At 44.6% G+C, this 15690-nt stretch overlaps 1 protein-coding gene across 3 annotated transcripts in view; it reads right to left on the bottom strand.

The window, feature by feature from the left end:
* Positions 1 to 15690, bottom strand: part of LOC143787566 (dimethylaniline monooxygenase [N-oxide-forming] 2-like) — a 78961-nt gene that overhangs the window by 34022 nt on the left and 29249 nt on the right. For all 3 annotated transcript variants that reach the window (XM_077276425.1, XM_077276426.1, XM_077276424.1), the window contains one exon: positions 7506 to 7645. In XM_077276425.1, the coding sequence (XP_077132540.1) occupies positions 7506 to 7637 (132 nt within the window). In that variant the 5' untranslated portion in view covers positions 7638 to 7645. The remainder of the gene's footprint in view (positions 1 to 7505; positions 7646 to 15690) is intronic.

The raw sequence follows: 15690 nt of genomic DNA, 5'->3' as shown, positions 1-15690 counted from the left end.
TCAAGAAGAAAATGATAGCCACCAGACCCAACAATGCAGACAAGCTAAAGGCTGCTATTAAAGCAACCTTGGCTTCCATAGCACCTCAGCAGTGCCACAGGATGATCGCCTCCATGCCATGCCGCATTGATGCAGTAATTGATGCAAAAGGAGCCCCGACCAAGTATTGAGTGCATTTATTGAACATATATTTCAGTAGGCCAACATTTTGGATTTTAAAATCATTTTTCAAGCTGGTGTTATAATGTATTCTAATATACTGAGATAATGACTTTTGGGTTTTCATTGGCTGTAAGCCATAATCATCAACATTAACAGAAATAAACACTTGAAATAGATCACTCTGTTTGTAATGACTCTATATAATATGAGTTTCACTTTTTGAATTGAAGAACGGAAATAAAGTTTTTAATGATATTCTAATTTTGTGATAAGCACCTGTATATAGCGGAGGGGAGTGAACAACACTTATCAGCTGAGATTATAAAAGCAGGGAAGCTTCAGAGACTCAACTGAACAGATTTAATCCCTACACTGCTAGTAGAAACCTGCACCATTTAATATGATGGTGAAGTGTTTCTAATTAGTGTAGTTTGTGAAATCAGGCACCATTGTCTTCTGGACACTCTCTGTCGCAGTAAACCTGTGACATGAAATGTGTCTGAGTAGCCAGGGGCTGTATTGTTTAGTTAGTGACTGAACAAGGCTATGGATTTTATGTTTATGGCTTTGTTTTCTCTACTGTGCAACTAGTGGAAAGAAACATTTTGTTTATGACAGAAAAACCCTGCTGTTCGTTTTCCAGATGGCTACCCAAGAGAGTAAACCCCGGTGCTAGATATTGCTAATATATTCTTGGCAAGATATCCCTGATGCGCCCTTTATTTCTACGCTCATAAGAAAAAGTTGCTAATCTTTTGAGCTGGCCAGCACAATTGCAAAGAACTATCTCTTCCATTCTTCATAGGCTTTAGGGTTGAAGACGCACATAAGTGGAGCGCCCCCACACCGCCGCAGGGCCGAGGGGTACCCGGAGCCGGGCCTCTAGGTCTCAGTCCTGGGGTTGTCACGGTGGCTAGACCCGGTCCGTGGCCCTGTCCGTCAGTGGGGGACGTCCGGTGCAATAAGTGATGTTGTAGCGGTGCAGTTGTGGGGTGCAGGTCGCGGTAAATAACGAGGACACCAGGTTGCAGTCTCTTTACCTCTTTACTGAAGCTCTCTGGGTCCTCAGTCCGGAATACGGCTCACCAGGCTGCGCAAGTCCGGCCGGTCCAATGGCACTTCCAGAGCTCTCCTTGCAGGTGGAAATCGGTGCCTTCCTTCTAGCGCTATGTGTTGCAGTCCTTCCCTGCTGTGCTTACGGAAAGTACCCCACAACTGTTGTGTCTGTTTCTCGTGTTCCCTCACAACAACTTAATTCGCAATGATCTTCCTCGTCCCTCCAGATACTATGGTAGGAACGCACCCGTATGACGGGGAGGCTCGGAGATCTTCCGGGACTCTATCTGCGCCCCTCTCCTGTTGGTACCCCCCTTTGCCTTCCTGGGTGATGCGTGAGACAGTCCGCCTCAAGCTAACTGCCCTGCCGTAGGTCTGAGGTATGGCTTGAAACTCTTTACCTCCTCGGCGTTCCGGCCACCGGTAGTGCGCCTCAGTAAGGTGCTGCCTCTTTCAGCACAACCCTCACTGGTATCTCCTTTCGCTTGATTTCGTTTCTCACTCAGCACAATCTATCTCGCTTCTAGTCCTTTCCTGAGTCCCGCCGCTTCCAGGAGCCTGCGCGGACCCGTTACGTTCTTTCCATGCCAAGCCTCTGCCAGGATCCCACCCCTGGCAGAGACCCTACAGTCTCTCCCTTCACAACACCCTCTGCCACCAGGTGTTGCTCCGTTCAATCCCGTCAGCGTTCTCTCTAACTTCCTGCCTGACCCCCAGTTTACCCACTATGGTGGGGAGTGGCCTAATGAATAGCACCCTTAGCTCCCCCCGGAGGCCCAGCTGTGAAATGTATTGGTGACTGTGATACCTGCTCAGAGAACTCCTTCCGTGCCATCGAACGCAGCATGGCCCCCCTTAGTGGCTGAACCATGCTACTGCAACGACCAGGACTCTGGGGCGCTGCACTCCCCCCTGGTTAAACACAGTACTCCGGGACTGGGAAGAAAAACAACAATACAGGTTAGCAAAAAGACATACAATTTTGTTGAGTGCAAATAACAATAAGTATACTTAAGTAGGCTTCCCTTTATGGGAGGTGAGGACACTTGTAACGTTACAAACATGGTCAACATTATAAATTACAGGCTATGCATAACTCCTGTTACCCAACCGGGTATTCTACTTAGTGCAAATTCTGGAACAATAAATTAACATTGCCTTTAAGAAACATACACTCCTAGTTTACCAAAGGCCTTCCTATAATCACATTACAGGGTATTTCAACTTTACATTCTCCTTCTTGTGAACCTGCAGGACCGCCTGTCCCTACGGCACCAGACCTACTGCCTCTCCTTTCTTCTACAGGACCGCCCTGTTCAGCCAGGGCCTACTGCCTTTCGCTACTATACACAGTATAGACATAACATTCCTTTCGGTTGAAGAACTCTGAGCCAGCTCTACTCGGCTCCTTTAAGGACTCACTCTCTAACCCCTACGGGTTCACTCTCTGTCCTTAGCAATAAAGTAACTTTTCAATGGGGACGCAGGGTTTACCTTCTATCCTCACCCTCATTATTACTTCTCTTACTTTCAACTATGCAGACCTCTATCTCTACCCCTACGGGCTCTCTGCATCTTTTCTTTCTGCAAACATTATTTAGACATTTCAACAAATTCAACACATATAACTTAACATGTAAAACAGTTACATTTCTTTTCAAGGCATCATTATGGCATTACTGTTCTGCAACAGTATCTCTCTCAAGTTCAGTTTCTCACATCCCCTTTAAGAGGAGACCAAGTCTTTCTAAGGTAGCTCGTCTTCTCAGCCTACCAGTCCATGCAAAGGTTCCGGTATGGTATCTTCGCAAAGTGTCTTTAACTAGAACCGGTAGGAAAGGTATCTTCACAAAGTGTCTTTGGCTCAAACCAGTAGGGAGCACCTTTAAGAAGGTGCAAACTATTTACAAAGGAAGTTCGAATCATGCACAGTCCATGATTTCTGCAGTTTGTGTAACTTTTGTGCAACAACTTCAGAAAAGGAAAACAAACAAAGGGGATCCCGGGTCAACAAAGGGATCCATTAACCCTGGGCGGGTTTAGCAGCAACTCAAAAGAACAGTTAAAGGAATGAACAGTTAACTATTTACATTTTCCATAGAGCAATAAAATCTTACTGGGGTTCTGCAGAAGGCGGCCTCTTATCCGGCCTCACCAGGCCAACAGATTGCCCCGGTGAGCCAGGACGCCGTTCCGGTCCCAGTAATGATAAAATCCCTCGCCGGGAGGTCCTCCTTGTCGGCAGGTGCACCCGTCCCTCCGGGGCACGGCAAGGCTGGGCTTCCCGGGGTTCCGCAGGGCCGGGCTCTGCTGCTTTTCCCACTGAATCAGCTCCTTCTGGTGTTCCGGCAGCAGCCTGGAGGGCAACGCATCGTTGGACACCTCGGGCAAACCAGCCCGTCTCGCCAGTGTCCCTCCTCCACCTCGTGTAAGTGACGGCGTCTCCCGGCTCCAGGTCACGATCGAGCCTCCCGCTGCAAGGCTCCACCTCCTCCCGATCCACGCGGACCTGCAGCGGCTCTCCAATTTCCTGAATCACCCCTCTTCCATACCGGGGATTAAAGGCCACCACTACACCCCAGTGTGAGGACGGGACCTCTGGAGCGCTGGTCAGGTCAACCTGTTCCGCAGGCTGGGTTCGGCTCCTCCATGCGGCCATCAGACGCCGCAGATGTTCAGCATCTGGTGAAATCTTCAAGTCCGGCGTCGGTGACATGCCTCCAGCCACGGCCGGGTGGATGGCGGCAGGGGACACTGGGGACAAACGAATCTCTGTGGGCTGGCCTAGCCGTGTAAGTATTTATGAGATAAGAAAAAAGTACATGCAGAACAAAGGTTGGAACTCCACAAATTGATTCTTATCAAAATATATCAAATTTTATTTATACACACAAAAAATGCAACACACAATTAAAAACATCTAAAAAGTAACTCTGCAAAATAGAGAACTCCAATCTTCCATACTATAATATATATGTGAACTGGCCATGAATTATTATTTGCACCAAATACAAAAATACAAATGCTGCATATGCTGATAGCAAAAGGAAAATTCACAGATGAACTAAACCCAATTAGGGAGGCGCTGTTTTGGATTTAAAAGTGAAACACTCTATGTAAATACATATTGGGTAAAGAGAGCCTGAATGGATTGAAAGAAAGCCTTCTACTTGTGCTAAACCCTGTCAACAATGAATATGGTCAGGATACATGGTGATATGAATACATTGCTCAGATCAACCTGATAATTTACCCATAGAGATGCTCATACATGAATCAAGTCACCCTAGCCGTGTAAGTACGCGGGCATCGGCCCTCAGCCGGCGGGCTAGCTGTCGGGCCTCGGCCGCAGCCACACGTTCTGCAGACAGCGGCAGAGGAGGTCGACCCATTGGTGGCTCTGTGAGGGTCAGGCCCCGCAGCGTTGGCATCTCGGAGGCTGTCTCGGGTTGCGCAGCCTCGGGCCGGACCGGGTCAGCTCCGCGTGGTGCTCCTGGTGTCGCCATCTTTATTTGTCCTCCAATGTCCTCTTTTCGCGGTCTCTTTCGTGGGCGGCCCCGTCCCCATGGTCTCCACCCTCCGACCAGGATCAGGAGGCGGACTTCGGCTGTTGACGGGCACGTCCTCAGGACACAGAAATACTTAGACTGGGCGGCCATTGCTGTTCGCGCTCTCCAGCTTGTCTACGCCCACTCCACGCCCCTCTTCTCTTCCTGCGCTCTCCTCAGCGCTGCAATGGCGGCGAATTTTGGCGGCAAATGGCACAGCACACAGTCTTGCAATAAAGTACAGTCCAAGCACAGTAAATCACAGTCTCTAGGCACACATGACCTGATTCTTCAGGCTTAAGTAGATCCTGTTCGTGACGCCAAGTTTGGAGCGCCCCCACACCGCCGCAGGGCCGAGGGGTACCCGGAGCCGGGCCTCTAGGTCTCAGTCCTGGGGTTGTCACGGTGGCTAGACCCGGTCCGTGGCCCTGTCCGTCAGTGGGGGACGTCCGGTGCAATAAGTGATGTTGTAGCGGTGCAGTTGTGGGGTGCAGGTCGCGGTAAATAACGAGGACACCAGGTTGCAGTCTCTTTACCTCTTTACTGAAGCTCTCTGGGTCCTCAGTCCGGAATACGGCTCACCAGGCTGCGCAAGTCCGGCCGGTCCAATGGCACTTCCAGAGCTCTCCTTGCAGGTGGAAATCGGTGCCTTCCTTCTAGCGCTATGTGTTGCAGTCCTTCCCTGCTGTGCTTACGGAAAGTACCCCACAACTGTTGTGTCTGTTTCTCGTGTTCCCTCACAACAACTTAATTCACAATGATCTTCCTCGTCCCTCCAGATACTATGGTAGGAACGCACCCGTATGACGGGGAGGCTCGGAGATCTTCCGGGACTCTATCTGCGCCCCTCTCCTGTTGGTACCCCCCTTTGCCTTCCTGGGTGATGCGTGAGACAGTCCGCCTCAAGCTAACTGCCCTGCCGTAGGTCTGAGGTATGGCTTGAAACTCTTTACCTCCTCGGCGTTCCGGCCACCGGTAGTGCGCCTCAGTAAGGTGCTGCCTCTTTCAGCACAACCCTCACTGGTATCTCCTTTCGCTTGATTTCGTTTCTCACTCAGCACAATCTATCTCGCTTCTAGTCCTTTCCTGAGTCCCGCCGCTTCCAGGAGCCTGCGCGGACCCGTTACGTTCTTTCCATGCCAAGCCTCTGCCAGGATCCCACCCCTGGCAGAGACCCTACAGTCTCTCCCTTCACAACACCCTCTGCCACCAGGTGTTGCTCCGTTCAATCCCGTCAGCGTTCTCTCTAACTTCCTGCCTGACCCCCAGTTTACCCACTATGGTGGGGAGTGGCCTAATGAATAGCACCCTTAGCTCCCCCCGGAGGCCCAGCTGTGAAATGTATTGGTGACTGTGATACCTGCTCAGAGAACTCCTTCCGTGCCATCGAACGCAGCATGGCCCCCCTTAGTGGCTGAACCATGCTACTGCAACGACCAGGACTCTGGGGCGCTGCATAAGTCCATAGAGTTCAGCCTATAAAACAACATGATGATCCAGAAAAAGGCAAAAAACCCATAGGGAAGATGTGAATTGCCTCATATCAGGAGACAATTTCCTTCCAGATCAGACTAGTTCCTTGGATCTACGCCCATCACAGAATCTATTGTCCATAGCCTGTAATATTATATTTTTCAAGAAAGGCATCCAGGCCTCCGCGAACTTTTTTAGTGAATAAAACATTACAACAACATGTAGCAGAGAGCTCCATATCTCATTGTTCTTAAAGTAAAAAATCATTGATTATGATTAAGCCTTCTTTACTGTAGAGCAGGGGTCTCAAACTGCATTCCTCTAGGGCCGCAAACCATGCGTGTTTTCAAGATTTCCTTAGCATTGCACAAGGTGCTGGAATCATTATCTGGGCAGGTGGTTAAATTATCACCTGTGCAATACAAGGAAATCCTGAAAACATGACCTGTTTGCGGCCCTTGAGGAATGCAGTTTGAGAGCTCTGCTGTAGACACAGGATGCCTCCTTGTCCACGTCGCAGTCCTAGGTGTGAAAAGATAATTAGAAAAATCTCTGTCCTGTCCCTTCATATATATTTGTACATTGTAATTAGATGGCCCATGAGCCTTCATTTTTTCAAGAGGATCTTTTACTAGTACTGAATTACTGGGCACATGTTACCACTAAAGGTACCTTCACACTAAACAACTTTACAAGGAGAACGACAACGATCCGTGACGTTGCAGCGTCCTGGATAGCGATCTCGTTGTGTTTGACACGCAGCAGCGATCAGGATCCCGCTGTGATATCGCTGGTCGGAGCTAGAAGTCCAGAACTTTATTTGGACGTCAGGTCGGCGTGTATCGTCGTGTTTGACAGCAAAAGCAACGATGTCAGCAATGTTAAACATGGAGCTAACGACCTGTGAGAACGATAAGTGAGTCACCGCTACATCACTGGATCGCTCCTGCATCGTTGTGGAGCTGCTGTGTTTGACATCTCTACAGCGACCTAAACAGCGACGCTCCAGCGATCGGCTCGTTGTCTATATCGCTGCAGCGTCGCTGAGTGTGACGGTACCTTAACACTGGAAACCATAGGTGGATGTTAAAATATAAATATAATAGACAGTGTCAAAACAAGTAACTAACAGCAATATCCGGTCTCAGAAAGGAACATTTTTTTTTTAATATTTTCCATTGAAAAAAGATACCCAACAGAGAAATGCAATATCTGTAATACATCCCATTGATTTTGGTATTATTTGTAGAGAAGTTGGTAACTCACCTTGAACCGCCAAAGGCCTCCAAAGTCTTGACTTTTTTCAAAGCAAGTAGGCTCAAGACCATCCTCTACACATGCCTTAATTGCTCCCAAGCCGCTAAGCCCAGCTCCAATAATTGCAACTGTTTTCACCATGGTTTTATCTGCAACATGACGACTTGTAAATATACAATAAGTTGTAAATACAGTACACATGTGAATAAGTGATTAGAAAATATATGGGCTTGCATATTAATTTCTGTTTTCTCCTTTTTTGTATAAATCAAGTTGATTTAAACAAAACGCATATAAGTACAATCATGTAAATCAGCAAACTACCAGATAGTATTTACAAGCTGGTCAAGTATTACATTACAACATCTCCACAAATCTCACAGGTTTATATTTTGTCAAATGATATTACTGATTGTGTTAATATTGTGAAGCATTAATAATAAAAGAACAATAAAGATATTTGATAACACCTTCTTTCGATATCGTTATGATTATTCAAGAATCATAAAACAAGTTCAATCTAGGTAGGAAAAGGACAAACAAAGAAAGTAAGGAAAAGGAAAAGAGAGGAAAAGAAGGGTGGAAGGGGTATGTGGTATACTCGGGAGGAAACGTGACAGTCATCATTCCAACATCTGGATTACGGATTAACAAGGCGGTCCAGTAAAATACAAGTGCGTAATTCATCAGGGTCAAGAAAGCCAAAGATCTAAATCGGGTGTCTCCCTAAAGGCAATCCAAGGAGCTCATGTATTATATGTTTTATCAAGGTTTCCAGAGATCTGGTTTATCAATTGCTCCGTTATGTAAATATCATTAACCCCATCATGACCTTGGGATTTTCCATTTTTCCGTGTTCGTTTTTTGCTCCCCTCTTCCCAGAGCCATAACTTTTTTATTTTTCCATCAATTTGGCCATGTGAGGGCTTATTTTTTGCGGAACGAGTTGTACTTTTGAATGACATCATTGGTTTTACTATGTCGTGTACTAGAAAACGGGAAAAAAATTCCAAGTGCTGTGAAATTGCAAAAAAAGTGCAGTCCCACACTTGTTTTTTGTTTGGCTTTTTTGCCAGGTTCAGTAAATGCTAAAACTGACCTGCCATTATGATTCTACAGATCAGTATGAGTTCATAGACACCTAACATGACTAGGTTATGTTTTATCTAAGTGGTGAAAAAAAATTCCAAACTTTGCTAAAAAAAAAAAAAAAAAAAATTTGCACCATTTTCCGATACTCGTAGCGTCTCCATTTTTCATGATCTGGGGTCAGTTGAGGGCTTATTTTTTGCGTGCCGAGCTGGCGTTTTTACTGATACCATAAAGGTGCAGATATGTTCTTTTGATCACCCGTTATTGCATTTTAATTCAATGTTGTGGCGACCAAAAAAAAACGTAATTCTAGCATTTCAAATTTTTTTCTCGCTACTCCGTTTAGCGATCAGGTTAATGCTTTTTTTTATTGATAGATCGGGCGATTCTGAACGCGGCAATACTAAATATGTGTAGGTTTGATTTTTTTTTAATTGATTTACTTTGATTGGGGCAAAGGGGGGGTGATTTAAACTTTTATATTTTTTTTATTTTTTTCACTTTTTTTTTTTTTTACTTTTGCCATGCTTCAATAGCATCCATGGGAGGCTACAAGCTGGCACAACGCGATGGGCTCTGCTACATAATAGCGATCATAAGATTGCTGCTATGCAGCAGAAATGCAGGTGTGCTATGAGCGCCGACCACAGGGTGCCGCTCACAGCTACCGGCTATCACTAACCATAGAGGTCTCAAGGACCTCTATGGTTACAATGCAGAAGCATCACTGACCCCCGATCATGTGACAGGGGTCGGCGAAGCGCTCATTTCCGGCCGCCCGGCCGGAAGCGCCGGTTAAATGCCACTGTCTGCGTTTGACAGCGGCATTTAACTATTTAATAGTGGTGGGTGAATCGTGATTTCACCCGCCGCTATTGCGGGCACATCAAAACAGCTGACATGTCCCGGCTTTGATGCGGGCTCACCGCCTTAGCCCTGCATCAAAGCACGGTATCGTATCTGACCTTGGACGTACTATCCCGTCAGAAGTCAGAAAGGGGTTAAGTTTGGCTACAAACTCGGCACGTGAGGGAAACTTTTCTTGCTTCCAAAATCGTGGGATTAAGTTCCTAACAACAGTAAGGAAGTGTCTAAGAATACCCCTCTTAAACCTAAAAATCGACAGGTCACACAGGGACACCAGTGCTAACCTTGCTGAGGGTTGGATTGGTGTAATTGACAACTTATTGTGAAGTTCAAAAACAGCTAACAGATCATTTATGGGGGGGCAATCCCACCAAACCTATCTTTTTTAGGCATCTCCAACTAGTGTCAGGGGTCGTAGGGAACACCGCATGCACCATGGAGGGGCATCTATACCACCTCATCAGGATCTTGTAGCTCCTCTCCTGTGATACTGAACACAACGACGACCTGAATGTGAAGAGAAGGATTTTTGCTCTATCCTCAAGTGACAGACTTCCCTAGATCGATTTCCCATTTTGAGAAAAACATTGGAGAACCCTGCATTGGAGTCCTCCCCATTGAGATCATTTTCTAGGTCAACCCATTTCTTGTTATTTCTGCTATGGTATAGGTCTAGGATACATGTTCCTATTGATTGTAAATCAGTCCATATCACTTTATGCTAACCAATAGCAGTGAAACAGAAAAAGCACAAATAAACTTTTTTACTCCGATAAAATCATTTTTTATTAATAAATAATTTTAAAATGTAAATATTTTTACAATAATAAATCAACAACCATATACCTCAAATGTAAGGGACTGCTCTGGTACTGATCTCTTTAAAACACAAAATGTAATTAATAGCCAAATTATTGACACCATCAAGAGCAGAATACTAGGATGTGCATAACCACTTAAACATGATCGTGGTATCAAAGCCACACTAAATGTAAATAGAGCAGGGTATACAACAGCCTAAGTCAGCTTCAATGGGTCTCCATTATCGCAACATTAAATATTTTGGACTTACATCTTCACTGCCTACAATCTAAGGCACCCTGTCCTATGTTGCTCAAACAGGAACAATCAATTAAGCGCTATACTTGTAAAGTGTGAGATGAGTACACCAGTCCCTCTACCCCGACGCGCGTTTCATCAAAAACTTCCTCAGGGGGCGTGTCGGAAGAGGGAGAACCGGTCTCTTATGCTGCCCCTTAGCCAATCACCTGCCTCACTTCTGAATCATGTGAACATTGTTTGCCCAGGATGCTTGGCACACCGCATCGTTCCCTCGCCATCCGGAAATGACTCATCACTCTCGGTCTGTGAGCAGGTAAACAAGGACGCAGCCATAGTAATGGCTCACGTGCTTGTCAGCTGACTCAGATGGCCGAGGAGATTCCTATTGATGCATAACTATAGATCGCAAAGTCAGGGAGACCTAGACCACCTGTCAGCTTAGATCTGCTCAATAGCATGTACGAGGTACGCGCCCGACCATGAGACCAAATAAATCGAGTGATCATTTGTTTGAGGTGAGAGAAGAAGGAAGCTGGCAGGTGTAATGGTATTGTTTGGAAGAAGTACAAGAGGCGTGGTAGGAGGTCCATTTTAACTGCATTGATCCTGCCTAACCAAGATAACTGGAGCCAATGCCATTTCTCCAAGTCTGATTCAGCTTTCTGCAGGGCTGTTAAAGTTTGCTTCAAGCAATTGAGTTGTTTTACCTGTAATTTTAACACCTAGGTAAGTGAGGGAGTCAAAATGCCATTTGAATGGAAAGGCCGTCCTCAATTGATCAACTAAGGGAAGTTGTATTGATATGTTTAAGATTTCTGATTTGTGGGAATTCATCTTGAAATTACTTATGTTTTCTTTTTTATTATTTTTTAAATTTCAGTTGCAAAAATTGATTTGTAATCCATATAGGCATGTTATGCTTTAACACCTTTTCCAATTTGCTTTGAATCAGCTCCTTACAGATCTCTGCCTTCAGTTTCAATTTGCTTTCACATCCAGTGCAGTGCAGTGATAACTGCATGGCTCATTAGAAGACACTGCACCGATAACTAATGTAACGGTTTTCATCACATGATCCCAGAGGTCCAGCACTCTGGTTGAGATATGGGGAAAGAGGAAAACTCCCATCCCAGATTTTACTGCTACTGTTACTGCTTACAGTGTTGTAATGTGTGAATGACATTGTAATTAGTGAGGGATTAAACTTCAGGGGTTTTGATTTTTTTTTTTTACATTGCAGCGCTTGAGTGGTGGGTCTTATCTTACTTCCCTGCCCCTAGACTTATACGTATATTGCCTCAGTGCAACTGTGGTCATCTTCGGCAGGTTGGGAGTTTCCAAATTGCTCCAGTGTTTGCTGGATGATTTAGAAGTCACAACTCAATGCAAGTCTATGAGAGCCAGAACAATGTTCTCAGATTTGCATTGAGACCTTGGGACTGTTACATCTCACTTCTGGTCAATCAGAAGTTACCGTCACAAGATGGCTGTGCAAGACCAGAGCGGCACCAGAAAAAATTGAAAACAGTCAGTATTTGTTAGTTTTTTAGAACAAGCATAAGGGAAAAATTATGGACTCACTCAATTATGTGGGAAAAGATTATGGAATCACGAAAAACAAACAAAGAAAAAACGCTCCAACACATCACTATTATTTTGTTGCACCACCTCTGGCTTTTATAACAGCTTGCAGTTTCTGAGGCATGGACTTAATGAGTGTCAAACAGTACTCTTCACCAGTCTGGCTCCAACTTTCTCTGACTGCTGTTGCCAGATCAGCTTTGCAGGTTGGAGCCTTGTCATGGACCATTTTCTTCAACTTCCACCAAAGATTTTCAATTGGATTGAGATCCGGACTATTTGCAGGCCATGACATTGACCTTATGTGTCTTTTTTCAAGGAATGTTTTCACAGTGTTTGCTTTATGGCAGGATGCATTATCATCTTGAAAAATGATTTCATCATCCCCAAACATCCTTTCAATTGATGGGAGAAGAAAAGTGTCCAAAATATCAACAAACTTGTGCATTTATTGAAGATGTTATGGCAGCCATCTCCCCAGTGCCTTTACCTGACATGCAGCCCCATATCATCAATGACTGTGGAAATTTGCATGTTCTCTTCAGGCAGTCATCTTTATAAAGCTCATTGGAACGGCACCAAAAAAAAGTTCCAGCATCATCACCTTGCCCAATGCAGATTCCCGATTCATCACTGAATATGACTTTCATCCAGTCATCCACAGTCCACGATTACTTTTCCTTAGCCCATTGTAAAGTTGTTTTTTTCTGTTTAGGTGTTAATGATGGCTTTTCTGTATGTAAATCCCATTTCCTTTAGGCGGTTTCTTACAGTTAAGTCACAGACGTCGACTCCAGTTTCCTCCCATTTGTTTGTCATTTGTTTTGTTGTGCATTTCTTGTTTTGGAGACATGGTCTTGACGCTTTGACGTCTTCCTTGGTCTTCCAGTATGTTTGCCTTTAACAACCTTCCCATGCCTGATGATTTACCCTCTTTTCAGTGTGATTTACCCTCTCCAAGGTGTGATCACTCTTTTTTAATGAGCAGATCTAATTTGATGCAGGTGTTAGTTTTGGAAATTGAAATTTAGAGGGTGATTCCATAATTTTTTCCCACATAATTGAGTGAGTCCATAATTTTTCCCCTATGCTTGTTCTAAACAACAATTACTGACTACAACATTTTTTGTTCTTGATTTCTTTTAGTGTTTATTAAAGCCAGAATGTTGTCATTTGAAATGACTCTAGTTTTGTGCCATGTCTCCGATCTGCTTTTTTTAATAAAAAATAAACAACTGAATGAACATCCTCCAAGGCCGGTGATTACATAGTATTACAACCCCTGGCAAAAATTAAGGTCAGAACTTACATTAGTGGCTCTACTCCAGCGATGAGAGGTGCTTTAATTGTTTGGCTTTTTCGCCTATTCTGCACTACATTAACCCCTTAGTGACAGAGCAAATTTTGACCATAATAACCAGGCCAATTTTTAAAATTCTGACCACTGTCACCGTATGAGGTTATAGCTCTGAAACACTTCAACCGATTCCACTGATTCTGAGATTTTTTTCATGACATACTGTACTTCATGTTAGTGGTAAAATTTGTTCTATAGGACTTGCGTTTTTTTATGAAAAAAATGGAAATTAGGCAAAAATTTTGAAAATTTAGCAATTTTCAAACTTAATTTTTGTGCTCTTAAATCAGAGAGCTGTGTCAAACAAAATAATTAATGACTAACATTTCCCAAATTCCTACTTTACATTAGCACAATTTTGGAAACAATTTTTTTTTGTTAGGATGTTATAAGGGTTAAAAGTTGACCAGTGATTTCTCATTTTTCCAACAAAATTTACAAAACCATTTGTTTTAGGGACCACCTCACATTTAAAGTGACTTTGGGAATCCATATGAAAGAAAATTTTAAAAACTGCGCCCCTCTAGGTGCTCGAAACCACATTCAAAATGTTTATTAACCCTTAAGGTGTTTCACGAGAACTAAAGCAATGTGGAAGGAAAAAAATTAACATTTAACTTTTTTCACAGAAAATTTACTTTAGACCCAAACTTTATTTTCACAAAGCTATCAGGAGAAAATGGATCACAAAATTTATTGTGCAATTTCTTCTAAGTACGCTGATACCCCGTATGTGGTGGAAAGCCACTATGTATTTTGGTGCATTGCAGGGCTCAGAAAAGAGGGAGCACCATTTGACTTTTTTAATGCAAAATTGGATAGAGTTAATGGCTGGCACCATTTCGCATTTGGAGAGCCCCTTAAGTACCTAAACAGTAGAAACCCCCCCAATTCTAACTCCAACCCTAACACAGCCCTAACCCCAACACACCCCTAGCCTTAATCCCAATCCTAACCCCAGCACACCTTTAACCATAACCCCATCAGTAACCTAACAACACTAACCCTAGCCCCAACCCTAACTGCAAAGAATGGAAAAAAATACTTTATATTGTTATTTTTATCTAACTAAGGGGGTGACAAAGGGGTGTTTGATTTACTATTTTTTATTTTGATAACTGTGATAGGGTCTATAACGGTTATCAAAATGAACCAATAGGAAAAATCTATTGTTGCCGGATACCGGCTGGCAGATTTTGTCGGGAGCACTGCACATGCACTGGCCATTTTCTTCTGGGAAGATGACGTGGAGGGCCAGGAGATGGAGCCAGAGGGTCCGGGGATGGTGGAGGTACAGGGGGGCTTGGGGGACCCCATTTCTCTTTCATCTAGTATGCTAGACCATATCAGAGGAGAGAAATGAATGGAAAATCTGATTTTTTTGTGATCGCCGTTATTTGGTGAATAACGGCGATCACGGGACTGGGGAAGGTAAAAACCTGAATCAGGTTCTTCGGGGTCTTGGCTACCTCCGGTAGCGGAGACCCCAGAGCGGTGCTGAGCAATAAGGCCCCTTAACTTCCATCGTTAAAGGCGTATCGGCGGTCGTTAAGGGGTTAAGTCAATGTGGAGTTTTGTTCACAACACAGGCTGCTTTTGCTCCTTTTGACTCATCCAAGTGACAGGATGTAGGCATTAGACCATTTATCTCACCTCTGCTGACCCCACCATTCTGTTTTTAACTGGAAAATGGGATAGCCAAAAGGTAGTAGCCATAGCAGGACATCTCTCATGAATTTGCACATTGTGGGATAGTAATGTTCAGCAGTAGGGTTGAGCGACTTTCATTTTTTTAAGATCGAGTAGGGTTTTGGGAAACCCGATTTTGTCCAGAGTCGAGTCGAGTGCAGTCGGCCGATTATCGCTAAAAGTCGGGGATCGACCGAAACACGAAACCCAATGCAAGTCAATGGGGAAGCATAGTCGGCAGTGAGTGGAGGCCAGGAAAACACCTACAGTGCCCATTTTAATGCCAAAAACATCCATTCTTGTTTCTGAAGCTTGCCAATCTTAATTAACTGTATAATAATAGTTGGGCATAGGGAATTGGGGGAAAGTTGTGGGGGGAGTAGGGCTGGCTCAAGTTTTTCGTGGGCCCAGGAAATGCGGACTACGTCACGGCGGTGTTGCAGGGAAAGGTAAGTATTTAAACGTTGCAAGTGCTGTGATCCTGAGCAAGCAGGGGGGGCCCACTCGTTCGCATTGGCACTGGCACAGGGCCCCTCAAAGTACGGC

The sequence above is a fragment of the Ranitomeya variabilis genome, chromosome 8 (assembly GCF_051348905.1).
Source record: "Ranitomeya variabilis isolate aRanVar5 chromosome 8, aRanVar5.hap1, whole genome shotgun sequence".
NCBI lineage: Eukaryota > Metazoa > Chordata > Amphibia > Anura > Dendrobatidae > Ranitomeya > Ranitomeya variabilis.
This window is presented reverse-complemented; position numbering and strand designations above follow the sequence as displayed.